The sequence below is a fragment of the Ochlerotatus camptorhynchus genome, unplaced genomic scaffold, assembly GCF_037179485.1.
Source record: "Ochlerotatus camptorhynchus isolate MF236.1 unplaced genomic scaffold, CSIRO-AGI_Acam_v1.1 ptg000193l, whole genome shotgun sequence".
Classification (NCBI taxonomy): domain Eukaryota; kingdom Metazoa; phylum Arthropoda; class Insecta; order Diptera; family Culicidae; genus Ochlerotatus; species Ochlerotatus camptorhynchus.
This window is the reverse complement of record NW_027040683.1, coordinates 3374811-3397224: the sequence shown is the minus strand read 5'-3', so window position 1 is coordinate 3397224 and position 22414 is coordinate 3374811. Positions and strand designations below refer to the sequence as shown.

The 22414-nt window shown below is 41.9% G+C and overlaps 3 protein-coding genes across 3 annotated transcripts in view; 1 reads left to right on the top strand and 2 right to left on the bottom strand.

The window, feature by feature from the left end:
* Positions 1 to 22414, bottom strand: part of LOC135702476 (uncharacterized) — a 518995-nt gene that overhangs the window by 76717 nt on the left and 419864 nt on the right. The window lies entirely within an intron of this gene.
* Positions 39 to 6463, top strand: LOC135702497 (putative serine protease F56F10.1). The gene is made up of 4 exons (XM_065223567.1): positions 39 to 134; positions 4736 to 5163; positions 5222 to 5692; positions 5760 to 6463. The coding sequence occupies exons 2-4, from the start codon at positions 4742 to 4744 to the stop codon at positions 6406 to 6408; spliced, it is 1542 nt and encodes a 513-aa protein (XP_065079639.1). The 5' UTR covers positions 39 to 134; positions 4736 to 4741; the 3' UTR covers positions 6409 to 6463.
* LOC135702418 (putative serine protease K12H4.7) lies at positions 10801 to 12410 on the bottom strand. The gene is made up of 2 exons (XM_065223455.1): positions 12027 to 12410; positions 10801 to 11965 (listed from the first exon to the last, which is right to left on the bottom strand). The coding sequence occupies exons 1-2, from the start codon at positions 12332 to 12334 to the stop codon at positions 10864 to 10866; spliced, it is 1410 nt and encodes a 469-aa protein (XP_065079527.1). The 5' UTR covers positions 12335 to 12410; the 3' UTR covers positions 10801 to 10863.

The window sequence follows — 22414 nt, the reverse complement described above, 5'->3', positions numbered from 1 at the left end:
TATTTTCAGGAAGATAAGTACGATTTCGGATGGACTCGTATAAAACGGAACTGAAAGGAACGTGCATAGCTGAGTTATTATACCGATTTGCTCGGTAGTGGACTTATTCTAGGATTACCATTAGTGTACGACAGGTAGGGTTATTACAGTGAGTCAGTTAATAGTGAAGTGTAAGCAGATTTTAATCGATTTAAAACTATCTTGTTGTGGCAGTTTGCTGCGAGTAGTGTTTGTGAAGACCTTTGCATCCCTAAACACCGGCCAGCATTCCTGAAGTTATCGATTATTTGCGCAAATATGTCGGATTGATTGGAACTCTTTTAAACAAATTAAAGGACACCACGCGAGTGCAATAGTGGGAAATGTTTGATTTCAAGAGACCCACAAATATCAAACTGGCGGTGTATCACCAAATGTTCTGTAATTTATAGTTGTAATACCAACAATCAATTCGAAACTAACGATTTTAGATTGGCTCACTACTTGACTAGCCTATTGGTCCCAAGCAAATCGATTAACCTACCCCATTCTAGTATATATTCCAGTACTACACTATATTTGTTTTGATTCGCTATGAAAGTTTGACAGATAAAATGAGGGGTTCGTGGATTTTCCTATGTTTCGAGGGGTGCATCGATTAGCTTGGGACCGGAGATAGTACCAGAGTTGAGCCAAAAAGTTGAGCACGTTTCTTAAGGGACCTTCTGGTCTTAGATTTACCTCTATGGTTGTATCATGGAGGTAACTCTAAGACCAGAAGGTCCCAAAGAAACGTGCTCAACTTTTTGTCTCAGCTCTGGTACTCTCTTCGCTCCCCAGCTAATTGATTCACCCCTCGAAGCATAGGAAAATCCACTAACCCCTCATTTTATCTGTCAAACTTTCATAGCGAAACAAAACAAATATTGTGTAGTACTAGAATTTCGACTAGAATGGGGTACGTTAATCGTTTGCTTGGGACCAATAGGCTAATCAAGTAGTGAGCCAATTTAAAATCGTTAGTTTCCACCGGTTGGTTGTATTCCAAAATGACCAGAGGTATCGATTTTTGATCTATACTCGTGTTCCTAGTTGTTTCAAAATGCTTGTATTGTAAGATATCTGACGATTTTCTGTGAATCGAAATCATCATCTTGGTTTCCAAAATGATGTCCGATATCGATTTCAGTCGACATTTAAGGGGGTCCATACCGAGGGGGACGACTCTATCTACGATGCAAAAAAGATTGTATTTTGCTGTGGCTAGCTGCACGCACGCTGAGTAGATAGAAAGAAGATTGATGACGATTCTGAAGATTTCCTGCAAAAAATTGATGAGCGATGCAAGTAGATGCGACAAATGAAAGAAGATTGTTCGAAGATTGATTCGCTAGTGTGAGATTTGTTGACCATCTAAACTTGAGATTTAGATGTGTCGCTCCCCTCGGTCCATACTGAAAAAAAAAAATGTTTAAAATAAAGGCAAGCATCCTCCGACTCCAGGCCTCCCAAGCAGTGCTGCAAAATATCGACCATACACGGCGATATTGACAAAACAGCTTTCATCATCCACTCAAGCTAGGCAAATCATGTCAATTGGGTTCATTAATTTTGAAACGATATTTTTTTTTCGATCTCGTTTACTTCCATCTCGATATTTAAATCAAGATTTAAAGCAAAATATAACCATAGAGGTAACTCTAAGACCACTGGGTCCCGAAGAAAATCATTATTATTTTTGGCTCACTCAGTACCAGAACAACGGTCCCAAGCAGTCCCAAGCTATTTCACTCACCCCTGCATGTTCTGCATGAATCCACACACCCCTGATGTTATCTGTCAAACTTTCATAGCGAATCAAAACAAACATAGTGTAGTAATAGAATTTCAACTAGAATAGGGTACGTTAATCGTTTGCTTGGGACCAATAGGCTACTAAAGTGGTGAGCCAATTTAAAATCGTTAGTTTCGTATTGATTGTTGATATAACCATTGCACTGTTTGACACAAAACTAACAAATTGAGTGCTTGCTTCCATACAAACGCCCACCGAGGGGCGCTAAGATGGTGATTTTCGCTAATGTAGTCACACTTAGTTATAACAACAATCAATACGAAACTAACGATTTTAAATTGGCTCACTACTTGACTAGCCTATTGGTCCCAAGCAAAACGATTAACGTATCCCATTCTAGTATAAATTCCAGTACTACACTATGTTTGTTTTGATTCGCTATGCAAGTTTGGCAGATAATATGAGGGGTTAATGGATTTTCCTATGTTTCAAGGGGTGAATCGATTAGCTTGGGACCGAAGATAGTACCAGAGCTGATCCAAAAAGTTGAGCTCGTTTCTTCAGGACCTTCTGGTCTTAGAGTTACCTCTATGGTTATAATAGTTCCAGTGCTCCAAAATTGATGAAATTTTGGATTTTGATTCCATTTGAAATACAGATTACGAATATGTAATCACCTCAATACCCCTAAAGAGCCTGGGTTGATTAAGGGTATTGAAGTAAAAGCATATTCGTAATCTGCATTGAAAATGGAACCGAAATCCAAACTTTTATCAATTTTGGTACACTGAAACTTTTTTTTAAATATGTGTAAAATTTAAAATTTAGTAAAAACTTAACGAATATGAGGAAAATCGGGAATGGTCACTCAGTCTGTTAGTATACTACATTTGCGTCGATTTTCCTCATATTAGAACTGATCTTTGAGGAAAAGCGAGGAAAGTTTTATTCAGTTTATGAGTAATATGAGTTTTGATTATGTGACATATTATGTTATGAAGATTACCATCATAGTTAAGATCAAGATGGCCATGATTGAAGAAAATTTTTTGCACTTTGACCATAGAGGTAACTCTAAGACTAGAAGCATAGAGGTAACTCTAAGACTAGTAGGCATAGAGGTAACTCTAAGACCACTGGGTCCCGAAGAAAATCATTATTATTTTTGGCTCACTCAGTACCAGAACAACGGTCCCAAGCAGTCCCAAGCTATTTCACTCACCCCTGCATGTTCTGCATGAATCCACACACCCCTGATGTTATCTGTCAAACTTTCATAGCGAATCAAAACAAACATAGTGTAGTAATAGAATTTCAACTAGAATAGGGTACGTTAATCGTTTGCTTGGGACCAATAGGCTACTAAAGTGGTGAGCCAATTTAAAATCGTTAGTTTCGTATTGATTGTTGCTAGTAGGTCTCGAAGAAATGTGCTCAACTTTTTGACTCAGCTCTGGTACTCTCTTCGGTCCCAAGCTAATCGATTCACCCCTCGAAACATAGGAAAATCCAACAACCCCTCATTTTATCTGTCAAACTTTCATAGCAAATCAAAACAAACATTGTGTAGTACTAGAATTTCGACTAGAATGGGGTACGTTAATCGTTTTGCTTGGGACCAATAGGCTAGTCAAGTAGTGAGCCAATTTAAAATCGTTAGTTTCGTATTGATTGTTGGTCCAAGTGTTCGCTTCTGGCGGGCAATGGCCTCGTCCAGCTTTGTGCTTCCCAAATCTGACTCAACTTCCATGCGTTGTAAGCTTCGAATCAATTCTCCAAATCATCCTTCTGAAAAACATGGGATATTCCTTGTGTAGTTCGAGCTTCTTCTGGTAGTCCTGATATTCCTGGATTGGTCCTGATCCCGTAGGACTTTTTCCTTGGTCTGAAATGTTGAATTGTTCATTTTTAACCTGTCACATTTTAAAACAATTCAATAAATCATAGCTTTCTACAACTGTGCCATAAAAAATGGTAAGTGTCTAATGTCAAAGATGAATCACCCCTCAGCAACATTATGGCGAGCGTAAAAAGCTGGATAAGTGAACTGGTTAACTTTTACGAGATACGGATTGGTTAAACTCATAACACAGTGGTGACACTAACTAAAAGTGTACTGTGGACTTTAGTACTGATCCAATTTTGGTATTATTCAGTTAGGCGATGTTCATAAACCATAGCGGGAGGGAGATTTTTGATTGTCTACAGTCCATACAAACTCCAAAAAATGTCGGAAAAAGGCGGAGGGAGGTCTAAATCCTTTCAGGTCTACGTAGTTTATGAACAACCCCTTCAACAGTTTACCAATTTGTCTATTTTTATCCCGGACAGTCTGTATGCAAGCGAACCACATTATTTTTTGGTCCAGTCAAGAGTATACGATTTTTCTTATCAGTGTATCAACTACCGTACTTTTTTTTTCGAATGTCCCATTAAAAAAGCTTTTTGTACGGGAAATTTATTGATAAACTCTTGACAGAAATCATGGCTGCTGAACGATCAAATATTCAAGATTCAATACTTAAATGACCTAGCATGTGACCAATTTAGCCCCGTTCCCTCCCCTTGTAGTCCCACCATAAAAGCCTACCCCATTTAAGCATGATCCCTTAGAACATGCACGATGGAACCGACTGTTTTGCTTTTATCTTCACTGTTGATTCACACTTGTCCCAGATTAGATCACGCATTGCAAACAAATGCTCATTCCCGAACGTCCAAGAAAACCTCTCAACAGGAAGCTCTTTCATAACACTTGTGAGATTAACTCGGTAATCTCCTCAAATAAACCTCTTATCACATGGGCACCAATTCACTCCATCACCGAATTGCCCACGTAATGTAGCAATAACGAAAATAATCAGCCATAAACATGCTTCCACCCATGATTACCTTTATCACTTCTAAAAATCCGATTACCGCGAAATTGACCAATATCGTCGTCATCCCATCCCAAAACAGCCCAACATGCAGGCGATCGTTCTCGTTTCACTGGCCCTGGTGGCCATGGCCTCCGCCGGTGTTCCCCGGACTCCCAACAAGGAACTGAGCCGTATGCTCATGCAGCAGGTCTTAACGAAGCGTTCAGCACCCGCCCCATCTGTTGAAACTGCCGCCGAGCCGAACAAACGGATCGTGATCGAGAACTTCTTCACGACCCGTGTCGATCACTTCAACTCGCAGAACACAGCCGAGTGGACGTTGCGGTACTTTGCGGTCACCGATTACTACCTTCCAGGGGGGCCGATTCTGATTTTCCTCGGCGGAAATCAACCAATCCGGACCTCGATGGTGGACGAATCGTCCTTGATCTACGACATGGGACGGGAGATGAACGGTGCCGTCTACGCTTTTGAATCTCGGTTCTACGGCCAAAGCTGGGTTACGGAGTAAGATTACTGTTTTGGTGGTTAGAGAGGCTAATTGATTGATTGATGATGTTTCTAGGGACTCGAGCACGGAAAACCTACGCTTTTTGAACACTGATCAGATCCTGGCCGATCTTGCCGAGTTCGTTCGTTATCTGAAGCAAGAAGTTCTCAAGAATGAGAACGCCCGTGTGATGGTTTCTGGTTCCGAGTTCGGAGGTTCATTAGCCACCTGGTTCCGCGTCCGTTATCCACATTTGGCCGATGCGGCTTGGTCTTCCAGTGCATGGACCAATGCCGTTATGGACTTCCAGGAATTCTCCGAAGCATGGGGACAATCACTGATCACCTACGGAAGCCAGGAGTGCTACAACGACATCTTCGTTGCATTCCACGTTATGCAGAACTTGCTGGATTCTGGCTTGGGAGATCTGCTGTACGAGAAGCTCAACATCTGTACGCCAATCGATGTGGAAAACCGTTTGCAAGTTCAGTACTTCTTCTCCATTTTGATGACTTCCATCGAGATGTACACTCTGCGCAACAGAGAGTGAGTTGGTAATTTGTTTCTTTGCGAAGTGAGGTTATGAGCAAGGTCCTTTTTTCATTATTTCTAGTATTGCTGCTTTTGCTGAAGTCTGCGAAGACATCACCGTAGGAGATATGCCAACTGCCTTGGACGCCTTTGCCAACTGGTTCAACACGAAATTTGCCGAGGATATTGGCTGCGTTGTGACGGACGTCGACACGGCAGTGGAATTATTCAGCGAGACGGACTGGAATAGTTCGCTCGTCCTGATGGGTGCTCGCCAGTGGATGTACCAAGAGTGCAATGAATTTGGATGGTTCTTCACAACGGATTCGGACAACCAGCCATTCGGTAACCGTGTCAACTTGGAACTGTACTCGGAAATGTGCCGTATGATCTTCGGCGATTGGATTAGCTTTGAATCGATCTACTATGCTACGCAGCGCGCCAACAATCGTTTCGGCGGCAACAGCCCCAGAATCACGGAAGTACACTTCACCAACGGTGCCGCGGATCCGTGGCGTAAGATCAGCATCACCCAGGATCGGAATGCGTTCGCTTTGGCTGATGTGATCCCCAGGGAGCTCAGCGGTTCAGATTTGCCGGCCATTTCGGAGAATGATTCCGAAGAACTGAGGCAAGTTAAGCTTCGTGTGAAGGGTCTCATGGCCACCTATCTGTACCCGGGCAACCCGAGGAAGATGGCCAAGTCGGAGGAGCTCGTTGCGGAGAATTAATTGAGAATGTGTGTTACGTCGAGAGATAATAAATAAGGCACGATTACGATATTGATATTTATTTTATTTGTGGATTGAGAATTGATCCCTTCTGATGATTTTTCAGAAACCATTTTAAGAATAGTTTCTTGAGCAGGGAAAGTTCCAGATATGACAATATTCCCTGGAAAAATCCACGAGACCCCTCTGAGCCCCCTGGAAACTCCTCAAACTTCATCCGGAAATTTTTTCGAACTTCTGCCGGAAGTTCCCTTAAAAATTCCGCTGGAAGCTCCTCGCATTTGCCGAGGATGGTCGTCAAACTTCCTCAGGAAATTCCCTAAAGCTCCCCTGGAAATTCATCCAGCTTCTGCTAAAGATATTATAAACTTCGTACTGTGACTTCATTGGGAATAACTTGAACTTATGCTGGAAGGTCCTCGAATGACCCTCTGAAGTACCTCGAATCCCACTGGAAGTTTCTCAAACCCCTTCTAAATATATCTTGCATTTCTGCATTTTTGCTTGAAGTACACCGTTTGACATATTCATGTTAATTTCAGCGATATGTTGTGCACACGTAATTAATGCTAGATTTGGCGTAAATGTACACTATATTTCATTAAAATGTATTCGCAATATAGCATAAATCGGGATTGTTGTATACAAGCTTGCTAACAAATTTCGTTGTTTATACTAACTATAGTTCAAAATTAAACGAGGAGAGCCTTTACGCGATGATTCAAATTGATATTTTTTTTTCTGTGTACATTGAACTTCTGCTAAAATTTAATTTAACTTCATTTGGAAGTTCCTTAAACTTATGCTGGAAGATCATCGAACTACCTTACTGACTTACTAATTGTACTTACTCCCGAAGTACCTCGAGCTTCCGCTTGAAGTTCCTCAAAAATTCTCTGCAAGTTCCTCAAACTTTCTCAGGAAGCTCTTCAAAGTTGCTATGGAAGCTCTTCTTGAAGTTCGAGCTTCCGCTAAAGGTTTCTTGAACTACAGCTGGAAGTTCTTTGAATGTTAGTTGAAAGATCGTTGAACTTGATTGAAGGTCCTTGACCTTACCCCCGAGTTACCTCGAACTTTCTAGAGGAATTCCTCGATCATTCTCGGGAAGTTCTTCAAAATTCCTCTGGATGCTCCTCATACTTCATCGGAAAGTTCTTTGAACTTTCTCTGCAGGTTCCTCGAACTTTCACTGAAAGATCCTCGAATTTACTGAAGAAGCTCCTCAAACTTCTGATGCAAGTCCCTCGAACCTTCTCTGGAAGCTTCTAGAACTTCCGGGAAATCTCTTTGAACTTTCTCTGCAAGATCCTCGAACCTCCTCTGGACGTTTCTCAAACTTCCTCTGGGTTCCTCGAATCTTCCGGGGAAGTTCCTAGAAGTTGCTCTGGAAATTTCACAATCCTCCTCTGAATGTTCTAGCTTCTGCTAGAGGTTTCTTGAACTCCTGGTGTCGTTTACGAAGTACCTCGAACTTCTTCCAGAAGTTTCTCGAACTGTATCGGGAAGTTCCTCAATCTTTCTCGAAAAGCTCCTCAAGAAGCTTCTCAACCTTACTCTGGAAGCTACTCAAATTTCTGCTGGAAGTCCCTCAAACTACCTCTGGAAGTTCCTTGAAGTAAATTCCACGATCCTCCTCTCTGAAGTTCGAGCTTCTGCTAGAGGTGTCTTGATTTTCTGGACGTTCGTGAACGTCTGTTGGAAGCTGCCACGCTTAGATTTTTTGCCGAGATTGGCACAGTAGACCGCTGAGATCTCAGCAAAACTCCCGGTTTTTAGCTGAATCTCGGCAAGTTTTTCACTGAGATCCAGTAAAATAAAATGCCGAGCTAGTCGGTGGTGCCAATCACGGCAAAAAAAAAAGACTACGAATGTGGAAGTTACTTGAACTTACCCCCGAAGTACCTTGTACATCTTCCAGAAGCTTCTCAAACTTTCTCGAAAAGATCGCCTAGAAGCTTCTCGCACATCCTCTGGAAGCTTCTCAAACTTCTTCTAGAAATTCCTCAAACTTCTGCTGGAAGTTCCTCAAAACTCTCAGAAAAATTCCTTGAAGTTGCCCTGGAAATTCCACGATCCTCCTCTGAATGTTCGAGCTTCTGCTTAAGGTTTCTTGAACTTCAATGAACTTCTACTGGAAGTTTGTTGAACGTCTGTTGGAAGTTCCTTGAGCTTATGCTGCAAGTACCTGAACTTCTTCAAAAAGTTTTTCGAACTTTCTCGAGAAGTTCCTCAAACATTCTCGGACAGTTCCTCTGGAAGCTCTTCAACCTTCTGCAGGAAGTTCCTCAATCTTTCTTTGGAAGATTCTCGAAACTCCTCTTGATGCTTCTCAACCTTCCTCTGGAAATTCTTCCATGATGTTCCTCGAATCTCCCGGGGAAGTTCCTTGAAGTTGCCCTGGAAACTCCCCGGTCATCCTCTGGAAGTTCGAGCAATTCCTAAAGGGTTCCTGAACTTCTCATTGAAGTTCATTGAACTTATACAGGAGATTGATTAATCTTCTACTGAAGATTGATTGAATGTCAATTGTGAAGTTCATTGAACTTCTACTGGAGGTTCGTTGAACGTCTGCTGGAAGTTCCTTGAACTTACTTGCCAGAAGTTTCTCGAACATTTTTCGGGAAGTTATTCAAACTTTCTCGAAAAGTTTCTCTAGCAGCTCTTCAAACTTCCTCTGGGAGCTCCTAAAATTTCTGCTTGAAGCCCCTAAAACTTCCTCGGAAAGTTATTAAAATCTCCCTGAAAGCTCCTCTAACTTTCTCTGGTAGATTTTCGGACTTCCTCTGGAAGCTTCACAAACTTCTTTTGGAAATTCCTCAAACGTCTGCTGGAAGTTCCTCCAATCTCCTGTCCCTTGAAGTTGCTCTGAAAGTTCAAGTTTCTGCTAGAGGTTTCTTAAACTTCTGAGGGAAGTTCTTCTAGAAGCTTCTCAAACTTCCTCTGGAAGCTCTTCCAACTACTGCCAGAAGTCCCTCAATCTTCCTCTGAAAGTTCGTAGAATCTCTCGGGGAAGCTTCTCAAACTTCCTCTGGAAATTCCTGAAACTTCTTCTGGAACTTCTCCGGGAGATTTAAGCAACAATCTCCCGGAGAAGTTCTTTGAAGTTTCCCTGGTAATTCCACGTACCTGTTCTGGAAGTTCAAGCTTCTGCTAATTAAACTTCTGATGGAAGTTCATTGAACTTCTACTGGAGGTTTGTTGAACTTTTGTTGGAAGTTCCTTGAACTTACCCCCGAAGTACCTCGAACATCTTCCAGAAGTTTCACGACCATTTCTCAGAAAGTTTCTCAAACTTTCTCGAAAATTTCCTCCAGAAGCTTCTCAAACTTCCTCTGGAAGCATCTCAAACTTCTTCTGGGAGCTCCTCAAACTTCTTCTGGGAGCTCCTCAAACTTCTCCTAAGGAAGTTCCTTGAAGTTGCTGTGGAAATCCCACGGAAGGTGTTCAATATTTCGGATTTATAAAGCTGGGTCTTCCCAAAAGTTCAGAGACCTTTCAATAAGGACAATTCGTAAAAGTTAAGAGATCATCATTTAACTTCAGAGAACTTTGTAGAAGCTCGGAGAACTTATTAAAAGCAAAGGAAACGTTATAGAATTTCAAGCAACTTCATAGATCTTCAAGAAATATCGTAGAACTTTTGAAAACTTCGTTAACATTTCAATGAACTGGGAACTTTCTAGAAGTGCAGAAAATTTTATAGATGTTCAGCTAACTTTGTAAACTTTATAGAAGCTCAATGAACTTCATAGAAGCTCAATGAACTTCATAGAACATTAGACAATTTTGTAAATCTTTGGCGAGTTTCGAGGAAAATCAGAGGACATTGTAGAACTGCATTTAACATTGATAAAAATTAGCGAGAAATTTAGCGATTTTTGTAGAAATTCATGTAACTTCGTTGAAGTTCAGGGATTTTTTAAACTTAGACTTTTTTAACTTTTTTAACAATCAACGAAATTCTAAAAAGTTTAGGGAACTTTGAAGAAGTGCAGTAAACTTCATAGGAATTCTGAGAAGCTTGAAGCTCAGCGATTTTCGTAGAAGTTCAGAGAATTTCACCCAGATTCACAAGCTTTCCTGAAATTTGAAGAAGGTCATGCATGTCCTGAGATCTTGGTCGAATTAAGAGAACGGCAAAACAATAATTATGGAACTTGGAAGAAGTTGATGAAACTTCGTGGAAGTTATGAAGCAAGGATAATGGAACTTTGTAGATGTTCAAGGAGTGCACCTCAGGATTTCATTTAAACCTTCGCCACCTGTTGAGAACAGTGCACATTTTCCGTCTAAACTTTCAAATCATCAGTTCTAAAGAATCTCCTTGGAGCATTTCACAAAAATCCGTTGCATTATATTCGTAAAACCGGGTTATTATACATATAACAGTCCCATTAAGAAATCTTAAACACACGTTTATTTAACGAATGACCAAACATTATAATCTTAAAAAAACTAAACCTCATGGATTGGATCGAAATCCAAGAAGATCCACGAATCGATCAGATTACGAGTGGTTTCCTTGGCAGCGATAAGCTCGGGCGAGTCGTACATATAGTCGATCGACTCCAGATCCGGAGCGTGGAACGCATTCGGCACCACGGTGGCCACTGCTTCTTTGTTCAAATCTTCCACGATTCCGGTCACCATCATCGGATCGATGTCTCCGTGGGTAAAGTGGACATTGACGACCTCCGGTTGCTTACCACCGAAGCGAACATTCGTACGATCGACCTGATTGCGGATGATTTCTTCGTTGATCCAGTCTCCGAAAGCGTGACGGCACACTTCTACGTAGAAGTCATTATCGATCTGATCGCCGAAGGGTTGGTAGAACGATTCGGTAGTGGCAAAGAATCCAGTTGCGGTGCACTGCAGATACAGACGCTGGCGGTATCCTTTCTGCAGATAGTCTGCATCGAAATCAGTTTCCAAGTAGGGAGCCATGAAGTGATTGAAGCCAAGATCGACGCATTCCTCAAATTGGTGCTCACGTAGGAACCAATTGCTCAGGGCAAGAAGACTGTTTTCGATATCATCGTCAGTATTTTCGATAACTTCGCACATCTCGGTAGTCGATTGCGTGTGGCGAAGGTGCATTATTTCATCTTCGATGTCGCGTTGAAGTCCCAACAGGAAGGCAGTAGTATCTAGGCGATTGTCAGTGTCTACAGCCGAACACAGGTCAAACAGCTCGGTCAGCAGATCGGTGCGATCCAAAGTGATCATGTTCTGAACAACGCGGAAACCGGAGAAGATGGTACCATAGCAGTCACGTCCACCAAATTCGCCAATGGTCTCTCCCAGAGATTCCATGTAACCGGCCAGGTCAAATTCAGCTTCCATGGGGCCACTGGATGCCCAAACACCGTTGGTCAAATGCGGGAACTGTTGATGGAACCAAGTGGCCAAGCTACCACCATAACCGTAGCCCATCAGAATGACTTTGGCATCGGGGTTGCCAACGACATCATGTTTCAGGTGGTGGATCCAGGCAGCCAAATCAGCCAGAGCCTGATCGACGGTCAGGAAATCCATTTTCTCCGAAGTGGCATCACTGTAAAGTCAGTCCATGAATTAGTCTTTCATAAACTCCACACACAATCTCGAATACTTACGCAACTGGCAAACTGTGGCCGAAGTAACGGTGCTCGTTGGCGAAGATGTAAGCTCCTTCCAGGTAGGCGATGTCGTAGAACAGACCCTCGCTCAGATAACGGGTTTCAATGGGTCCGTTCGATCCAACGATAACGAAGATCGGTCCTTTGGCGTAGGCGTGTTCATCGTTGGAATAGTACCGCATGTCGAACTTATCCTGATTGCGTGGGTTGAAGTGGTCGACGCTGGTCTCGAACCATGCTTCGCGAACCATTCCACTGGCCACGGCTAGTAAGCCGGCCAGTAAGACAACTGCCCTCGTGATCATGATGAACTGAACTTTCGACTACTCTTGGTGTGACAGTACGATTACCAGAACCGCACGAAATGGTGACCCGAGCAAGGTGACATGCTTTTATAGCTTCAGCGTGCGCGCTGGCAGTAATCTCATCCTGATACGGGGGTATCAGGGGACCCTCTGGGTTCAATATCTAACAAACCGTTGAGATTAGGTGTAGATGACTTAATTTATCTGCTGCTATAAATATACGTACAGCACTCAATTGTTGGATGATTAGAATTGTTACATCCTAAAGAAAAAGAATCGTTACGCAGAATTTCAGTAGTGCCCAATCGTACTATTCAAATGGGCTATGCAAGAAATCAACATTATGTCACTATAGATGTATAGCAACATTCTCAGGATTATTACATAAATCAACACCTGTTTTGTGGTCCTAATCTTGCCAAGATAATCACTTGGTAGGGGACTTTGACAAATACGTACGTTTGGCTATCAGCAGTGGTCAGCACGTGCTTATCGGATACGAGATGAATTTTTAGGAATATTACTATACGTGGACTTCACTTCCATTAGTGCAACAACAAAATGTATGCTTCGTTCATGCTGCTCACCATCCAACTTTGACAAGTTTGGCAAACAGTTTTTGTTTATTTTTCCCAGAAAGACCCAGATAAATCTACAACTTGATCTCAAACGTCATTTCGAACAACAATGCCGTTTTTTGGTACGTTGCTACGGTTTTTTGGAAAATGTCGAGGCTGCCATTTAGAAAATTTTACAAGATCCAAAATGGCTGAATTTTAGCAAACATAACCCATAACCGAGGGAGGTGACTATCTAAGATGCAGGAAAGATTTTGTCTTGCTGTGGTTAGCTGCGCGCACGCTTAGTAGATAGAAAGAAGATTGGCACGATGCAAGTAGATGTGAGAAATGAAAAAAGATGTTGCGTAGATTGATTCGCTAGCGTGTGATTTTTTTAATTTTTTTTTTGCAGGCGTCTGCTTATCAGTGTTGAGATTTGTCATTGTCATTGACAGACTTTCGCGCGATATTGACAAAATTGTTCATCACTTAGTCACTGATAAACTTGATACTCAAAGAAATCTCATTCATTTTTTCGTCAGTGACAAAGCTTCACCTGGTAACAAGACGTTTAATTTCGTGTATTCTGTGTCACATTATTGTTATCCAAGCAGTTCAGGTCGTAGATGCTTGTTAAACGGCTCCCTGTAATTATTTTGCTCAAATAATTTAATTTCGTTACAAATTTAGGTCCTAAAAAATCTGCACATGTCCGTCACTGACAGCATTGTCACTGACATGGCTTGCCTTGACGATGACTGTTAGCTCAAATCAAGCTGAACATTACATTTGGTCCTAAGTGTTCGTGAATTGCGCGCGTACACTCAATACAAACCTATATCGCAACAGTGGCGACGAGGTGTAGGAGTTTTCGTGCGGAAAATTGCGCGTTTGACCGGTGTTTTCGCGGATTAGAAGACCGGGGATAAAGTTTGGTAGCGATGGTGGAGCCACAGCCGACCAACATTACAGAGGCCGTGGTGCAGATCCTGAACAATCAGCAGGCATTGATGCGGCAAATCTCCCAGCAGTTGGCCACTACTCAGCTCGCCGTGAACAACCTATCCCGCGACGAATCGGTGCTGGACTCCCTCTCTAGCAACATGGCGGAGTTCATCTACGACAAAGACGATGGGCACACATTTGATGCATGGTTTTCCCGCTACGTCGACCTCTTTGAAAAAGATGCCGGCAAGCTGGATGACGCTGCAAAAGTGCGACTACTCCTGCGGAAATTAAGCCCACCCGATCATGAGCGGTACAACAGCTTCATTCTTCCGAAGCTCGCTCGAGAGTTTACCTTTGCTGCTACGGTGGAAAAATTAAAGTCGTTGTTCGGTGCCACAGTGTCAACGTTCCGGTGGCGATACAACCATAGAGGTAACTCTAAGACTAGAAGGTCCCGAAATAACGTGCTCAACTTTTTGGCTCAGCTCTGGTACTCTCTTCGGTCCCAAGCTAATGGATTCACCCCTCGAAACATAGGAAAAACCAATAACCCCTCATTTTATCTGTCAAACAAACATTGCGTAGTACTAGAATTTAGACTAGAATGGGGTACGTTAATCGTTTGCTTGGGACCAATAGGCTAGTCAAGTAGTGAGCCAATTTAAAATCGTTAGTTTCGTATTGATTGTTGATACAACTGCTTGCAGACCACCAAGGAGGACAGCGATGATTACCTGGCTATAGGGTTTTGCCTTCTCAAACTTCTCGATTCCGCAGACAAAACTAATCCTTTCTTTCCCAGATAATTTCCAACTCCTTTCTCCCTCGCAGTCTTCTTCACCCTCCCATCCAATCAGCCCTCCATCACCAAGGATCCGTATTCGCAGGTCTAGCGATTTCAAGACTCTCACAAGATTAATGTATAAGGTGTGCTTGCTTAAAATTATGAATGTATTTCACCAAGAACCCTACACCCCACCCTTTCTTTAAATAGAATCGCATAAAACATCCTTATCAATAAGTTACATAGTCCTTTAAGAGCTTCGATTTTGTTCTAGCTCTCTTAGATCTTGTAGGTCCTTCCGTTTCATCAGTACTTACATCTTCACAATGGGTTTCCTTCTCCTTAATAGGTACAGTTTCTTCAATTGATGGGGCTGAATCTTCATCTGCATCAGAATGTAAAACAAGATCACTTGGAATGACTTTAAGATGTGCTGCGCTTCTTCTGATTTGTTTTCCACTGGAAGATGACAGCAATCTAACGTCTGTTCCTTTTTTCTGGACTACCTCAAACTGCTCTGGTGAAAAATCAGTACTGAGTTTGTTTTTCTTTCTAGCCTGCTTAACTAAAACCTGATCACCAACTTGAATTTCACTTGGTTTTGCTTTCCTTCTGATGTCAGCATATTGCTTTCCCTTCTCTTTCTCGACTCTGTCCCGATCCCTTATCTCTCCGTCTTCAATTTCCACTGATGGTACACTAGGAAGCTTTGTTCGTAGGCGACGCCCAAACATCAACTCGGATGGTGGCTTCCCAGTAGTTGTGTGGTTAGCGGCATGATACATAAGCAGGTACTGACGTAATTCTTTGCGCCAATCTTGACCAAGCTCCTGCGCTATTTTCAGTCGTTTCAATATTGACCGGTTTTGTCGTTCAACTTCCCCGTTCATTTGAGGCCAATACGGGATTGTGTTTACCAGCTGGATTCCATATTCATCGCAGAACATTTTAAATTCATCCGAACACAGTTGTGGACCGTTATCTGCGCGCAATGATAGCGGTACTCCATACCGGGAGAAAACGATCAGAAGTTCATCGATGGTTGCTTTGGTTGAAATATCTGTCATCTCGACGACCTCCACGTATCTGTTGTAGTAGTCTACACAAACTAACAGATTTTCACCTTCCGGCAGAGGGCCTAGAAAATCAATAGCAATTTGCTCCCATGGCCGTGATGGAAGTTCCTTTCTAGTCATTGGTTCTGGGGGATTCGGAGCCGCTACCAACGAGCACCCGCGACAATTTCGTACAAATTTCTCCACATGTTGGTCGATCTTAGGCCACCATACGCATGATCTCAAATGTCCTTTCATTATCCTTACTCCTGGATGTCCTTCATGTGCAAGTTCAAGAATTCGTCTCTGGAGATTTTGAGGCACAATAATGCGGTCAATTCTCAACAGGACATTATTCACCTGGCAGAGCTCATTGTGAATCATTCGGAAAGATAACGGAAGTTCGTCAACTATTCCAGACTCCAGAGAGTCAACCACTTGCTGGATTTCTGGATCCAGCCTACTAGCTTCCGCAATCTCGTCCCATTTTAGAGCTGCTATCGTAACAGTAGCGATAGCGATCTCACTGATTGTTAACTCTTCCGCCTCATCAAATGGTCTTGCCACTTCTGTGGAAAGTCGGGAGACAACATCGGCAAGATTCTCTTTACCAGAGATGAACATCACGGTATACCGAAAACCCTGCAAGCGCAGCACCCATCGTTCGATACGGGCACAAGGACGTGAGGTATGCGAGAACAGGAACGTCAGCGCCTTACAGTCAGTTAGTAAATTGAACTCCCTTCCGATCAAGTAGGTTTGAAAACGTTCAACACTCCAAACAAGCGCTAATGCCTCTTTTTCCGTTTGGCAATATCTGCGCTCGGTATCTGTTAGCGATTTCGAGGCGAAACAAATAACCCGGGACTCTCCAAGTTTGTTTGTTTGTATAAGAACCGCTCCCAGTGCGTATGGGCTGGCATCTGCAACAACGGATGTATCTTCTTCAGGCTTATAAAATCCCAGACTGCCTGCTTTGGAGAGATGCATTTTAATCTCTTCGAACGCTTTCTCTTCTTTCTCACCCTATTGAAACTTGATACCCTTCTGAGTTAAATTTCGAAGTGGTTCGTCCAAGGTAGCCAAGTTGGGTATAAACTTCCCCATGTAGTTAGCAAGACCTAAGAAGCTTCTTACTTCGCTATCATTAACGGGTCGGCGAAAATTTGAAAGCGCATCCATCTTTGCAACAGAAGGTTGAATTCCTCTATGAGATATTCTGTATCCCAGAAAATCGAACTCAGTTACTCGAAATTTGCACTTGTTCCAATTTAATAAGACGCCTCTGTCTTCGAACCGTTGAAGTATCTACAATATTACAAATTATAAAAAAAAACAAAACACAAAAAATAACATGTTTAAACCTTAGTATCGTAGAAAATTTATTTAAATTCAATAAAAAAAATAAAATAAAGAAATCATCGAAAAATTTATACCTTGTTCGCACGATGTCTCTGGAGGCTTCATCCAATTCCAATAAGAAAAAAGCATCTTTGACGTCAAGAGTACTCCATATACTACCTCTGCCAACTTTAGTCAATATGTCTTCTATTACTGGCATCGGATGTCGCTCGCGGATTACTGCTTGATTTACCCGACGGAGGTCAACACATAGCCTGATTTCACCATTAGCCTTGTTCGCCACGACCAAGGGGGAAACCCAAGTTGCCGGCCCGGTCTTCTTCTCAATGATGTCTTTTTCTAATAGATCATCCAATTTCTTATTCACGGCATCCTCAAGTGGAATAGGAATACGACGAAGTGGTTGGAAAATCGGAACAGCTTCCGGATCCATCTGAATATGAATCAGAACGTCCTTAATCTTTGGGAAAACTACAAAATTCAGGTGGTTTTCATAAGCAATACGGTTAATGTCCAACCCGACTTTGAGGACACCAAGTTCTTTCGACGTTGTGTCTCCAAGAAGGTTTCGTTGGCCGTTAACAACAACGAAAAATTCGGCCTGAACCTTTCGTCCACCAACGACAATGATGGCAATGAAGATTCCCAGGATTTTCAATGGATTTTGGCTGCCATAAGCCTTCAATATTTTACTACTGCCCTTCTGGCTATGTTGCACGACAACATTTTTGGATTTCAACATTTTCCAGGAATCTGCAGTGATCAGATTAGCGTCGGACCCAGAATCGACGAACATTTTCATTTCTACGCCACCGATAGCACAGTCAATCACGTTGCAACTGTTTCCGAGATGAAACGTATAGTACACCTTCTTATCCTGTGTCTCCGATGACGGTTCAGTTTTATTGACAGCAATACTTTCTCCCTCCGGGACTGAGTCAATTGTTTGGACTTTACCAGTATGATTTGAAGATCTGTACTCTCTTGGACGTTTCCGGCACACTTTCTCAAAATGACCAGGCCGCTCACAGCGGCGACACATTTTCCCTTTTGCCGGGCAAGACAAGTCCTTCGATATGTGTCCCCGCTGGCCACAGGAAAAACAGATCGTTGAATTACCTCCTTTAAAAATCGCGTTGTCGTGGAATCTACCGAGAATCCGTTCCTTGTTTCCAGCCAGTTTGTTTGAGTCAAATTTCTGAATTTTACGTACTTCAAATGATCCTGGTTCCAGGCGCGATGATCCGGCACTTATTTCCTTCTCTTGAGACCGAACACTCTCCAGCGATGCTCCCAAGGCTTCGATGTCGGCGAGAGACTGATCCTTCTGCAAGATTCTACGTCGAAGCTCTTGCGACAAACACCCTTCCACGATGACATCAGTTAACATCATCTCTTCAACTGCTGCACGTACTTCTTGAGAAAACTTCTCCAGTCCACAATCGGCGAGCTGCTGACGTAAGCGTAGGATGAACTGTGAGAATCGTTCGTTAATGCCCTGCTTCATGTTTCGGAGTTTATGTCTCTCTAGAACGTCCTGTCTACGCGGCTTAAAAAACGCATCCAGTCGTTCCACTGCTTTACTGTACCACGGTTTTATGCACAAGACGACAGGAAAATCTTCAGTTCCTTCGAGACTCCTGAAAACTTTCTGCAACTGAGGTCCACCCAAATGAAGCATTTTAGCACGCATTAACTTTTGATCTGTGATTTGGTATGAATCAAAATAGCATTCTAAAGCGCCTTTCCACTCTTGTCATTCCTTAGCTAGCCTTCCACTCTCGATCTGCTCGCATTTGAACATGGGTAAAGCACGACTTTCATCCATCTGCAAATATTAAAAAAAACGTCTACTGTATCTCTACTCGAAGTTTCATCATCATTCCCGCTTCCCATGAACATTTACCATAACTACTCACACTTTGGTCGGAAAACCCGCCACAGTCAAATCACATCCAGCCATTAAGGCCATCAACCGGCAACCCGCCACGGTCATAACACATTTAGCCAATCAGGTCTTCGACCGGCCACCCGCCACGGTCAAAGCACATTTAACCTCGACCGGCAACCCGCCACGGTCAAACACATCAAGCCATTCTGGCTCTGGCCATCGACCGGCAACCCGCCACAATCAAATCCTCTTCTCATGCCAGATGAACGCAGAAAAAATTTGTTTTTTTTTTTTCTACTTGAAACAGTCGTTCTAATGCACGTGTCCACCATCTTTTTTCAAAGAACAACTTTCCGCATGCGATCCAGCCTCAGCCCTCTTTCCATACTCAAAATTTCGCAAAATAGAAGTATTTGAATTACTTTTTTTTTAGTTATACTTACTTTCAATCATCCGCTTAATCCTCGTCGCCAGAATATAGGGTTTTGCCTTCTCAAACTTCTCGATTCCGCAGACAAAACTAATCCTTTCTTTCCCAGATAATTTCCAACTCCTTTCTCCCTCGCAGTCTTCTTCACCCTCCCATCCAATCAGCCCTCCATCACCAAGGATCCGTATTCGCAGGTCTAGCGATTTCAAGACTCTCACAAGATTAATGTATAAGGTGTGCTTGCTTAAAATTATGAATGTATTTCACCAAGAACCCTACACTGGCCTACTCCTGCAAGGTAAACAAAACCTGCGCCTCTACAAATTATCGGAGTTGACAGAGGAACAGTGTAAGTGCCTCATTTACGTGTGTGGCCCTAAATTCAAGCAAGAGGCGGAGATTCGGATGCGCCTCATCAACAACATCAATGAATCGGCGGACCTGACCCTGCAGCAGATTGTGGAACAGTGTAACAGCTTGGTCAACCTGAAGCAGGACACAGTGATGGTTGAAAGTTGTTCTTCAACGGTGAAAGCTGACGCGTACCCCAAACGAACAACGTCGAAGCGTCAGTCGCCTTCGGATTGCAGCAACAACCGGGAACAACCCAAGACACCCTGCTGGTCATGCGGGGGCATGACTGCCAGCGAAAATGGTAATTTTTAATTTCGCTAACAAACCATATACAAAATGTTTATTGCCTCGAAAAATGACCCTATGCAAAATTTGAGCTCAATCGGACATGATTTAGGGGTGGCGCAACACGTCAAAGTTTGACTTTTTTCACTCTCGAAAATCTTCAAAGGGGGGGGGGGTGTTTGGGTACATGAAATTTTGGAAATCAAAAAAAAAATTTTTGATGCCAAATGTCTTAAAAATGCATGAAACGTCGAGATTTGGTGTTATCTCGAAAAAAAATTTTTTTTCAAAAATCGACTTTCTAGAATTTAGAATTTTTTTCATGAGTTCTACAGGGTGCGTGACGAATTTTTGCAGTAAATTTCAAATAGTAATTTCTCATGCTTGTGCATCAAGATTTAGATATATTTGGCAGCACTGGATAGCTTATACTGTTAGGTGTAAGATTTAAACAAACAATGTTGAGTAAACGTAAAGATGTCGAAACAAGAGAGCAATCTGTCAGCCGTCGTCGCTTTGTTGCGCGCCGGAGTATGCATGAAAGAAATAATTCGGTCGGTAAATGTGTCTGAAAGAACAGTGTATAATATTAAAAAAGGCTTGGGAAAGTGATAAGACGGAGCACCTGCTCATACTGCTAATAAAGCACAGAAATGGCTTACGGAAAATATTTCGTAAATTTGGGAGGAAGAAATTTGGCCCCCAAGCAGTCCCCATAATAATCCGTTGGATTATTTTGTATAGGGCGTCGTCCAACGGGATACCAATAGAACCCCTCACACCACACTTAAGTCGCTAAAACCTAAAAGCAAGGCAGTGATGACATCTATGGATCGAAACATTTTAAAACGTGCATACTGCAGTTTTCGGAAGCGTCTAACTACAGTCGTCGAAAGGGAAGGCAATTTTTTTGAATAAATTTACTTACAACTTCCATATGTTGCGAAAGAAAATAAATCGCACAAAATTCATTGCTAGAATAACTAACTGGTGTATTTTTTCTCAAATATGCCATTTACTGCAAAAATTCGTCACGCACCCTGTATATGGAATATAGAAGATTGGTGAGTCGGCTTCTAAAACTGTTCACAATTGTCTCCAACCTGCTTATATATCGAATTAAACCACCATTTAGGATCTAATACGACATAATCCACTAGGGTGGTCCAATTATTCTTCATTAGGGTGGTCCAAAAATTCAAAAATATATGAAAAACCACAACTTTTCATCAGAAATTCCTAAAATCAATTGTAAAAATATCTTGAATTGCGTTAATCTGTTTTCTTTTTGGGAATCATGAGTTTTACACAAGAGGAACATTTACCTGAAAAGATGAAAAAATACTTGTTTTATACTTTGCTATATATTTCCTTATTAGCTACACCAAATCAAATTTCCTGGTACTCTTATAATTTTTTCGATGATCTTCAACTAATTGTAAAATGCACTGCTTTTGATCTTCATCCGTTGATAGTTTTGAATTGTATGTTTTAATCAATGCTATACCATGCTCTGCATTATCATTAACTACTTCCAAACATTGAACCCGTCTTTTGGCATTTTTAAACTCGATGGAACTACTCCACTGCTCCATATCGACATTCAGCAACGACTTTGGAATTTGGAGAGCTTTGAATAAGTTTTCAATACCACTGCTGCCTTGTACAAACGAGTGTAGTTCAATCGTTGAAATATCGTTGGATTCAACAATGGATCTGGCTGTAATGTTTTTATGAGTATCTGTAATAAAAAAATCATTAGAAAATTAAATGCAAATGTATCACTTAAAGCATTTACCTGATAGAAGTAAGGCTTCGATGACCTTTTTCTTAACCTGGAGGTCTACATTTTCGTCGAACAGACATAGTCCGATAGCCTTATCTGATGTTGTCCAAATATTGCAAGTGAGTTAAAATTCCTTTATGTACTGCTTTCGCAACGTCTTCATCAACAGTTTTATATTCCTTCAATATTTTAACAGGTTCAGATCGTTGTTGGGTGCCATCGCAGCACACGGAGAAAGAAACCAACTTTTCAAATAAATTTTTACAATGAACACACAAAATCTAGTTGAAAGTTATCTGGTAAAGCAAATTCATGCCAAAGAATAAACATTTTCAAATTGATTTTGGCCATCCACCTTGCATTGTGGAACGCACCAGGAGCTCTTATTTGTAATTTTTCATCGATTTTTCCACCCAAATATAAAATGGCAAGTTGTAGAACCTCTCGGTAATCACCACGGTGGTGTTGCTCTCTAATTTGTTTTTCATAAAACTCCAATAACGCCAATCTTTCTATTTCCGAAATAGCTATTTAAAAAAAAATCATGATCCATACCTGAGTGGTATGAAGTCTTTTCCAAAATGTGCCATTTTGATTGGAATTCCTTAAAAATCTCAGCATTTGG

Coding starts and splice junctions, on each gene's coding strand:
- LOC135702418 (XM_065223455.1), bottom strand. CDS start 12,334: ATGATCACGAGGGCAGTTGTCTTACTGGCCGGCTTACTAGCCGTGGCC. Junction 11,966..12,026: donor GGCCACAGTTTGCCAGTTGC/GTAAGTATTCGA, acceptor CTGACTTTACAG/TGATGCCACTTCGGAGAAAA.
- LOC135702497 (XM_065223567.1), top strand. CDS start 4,742: ATGCAGGCGATCGTTCTCGTTTCACTGGCCCTGGTGGCCATGGCCTCC. Junction 5,164..5,221: donor GGCCAAAGCTGGGTTACGGA/GTAAGATTACTG, acceptor TGATGTTTCTAG/GGACTCGAGCACGGAAAACC. Junction 5,693..5,759: donor TACACTCTGCGCAACAGAGA/GTGAGTTGGTAA, acceptor CATTATTTCTAG/TATTGCTGCTTTTGCTGAAG.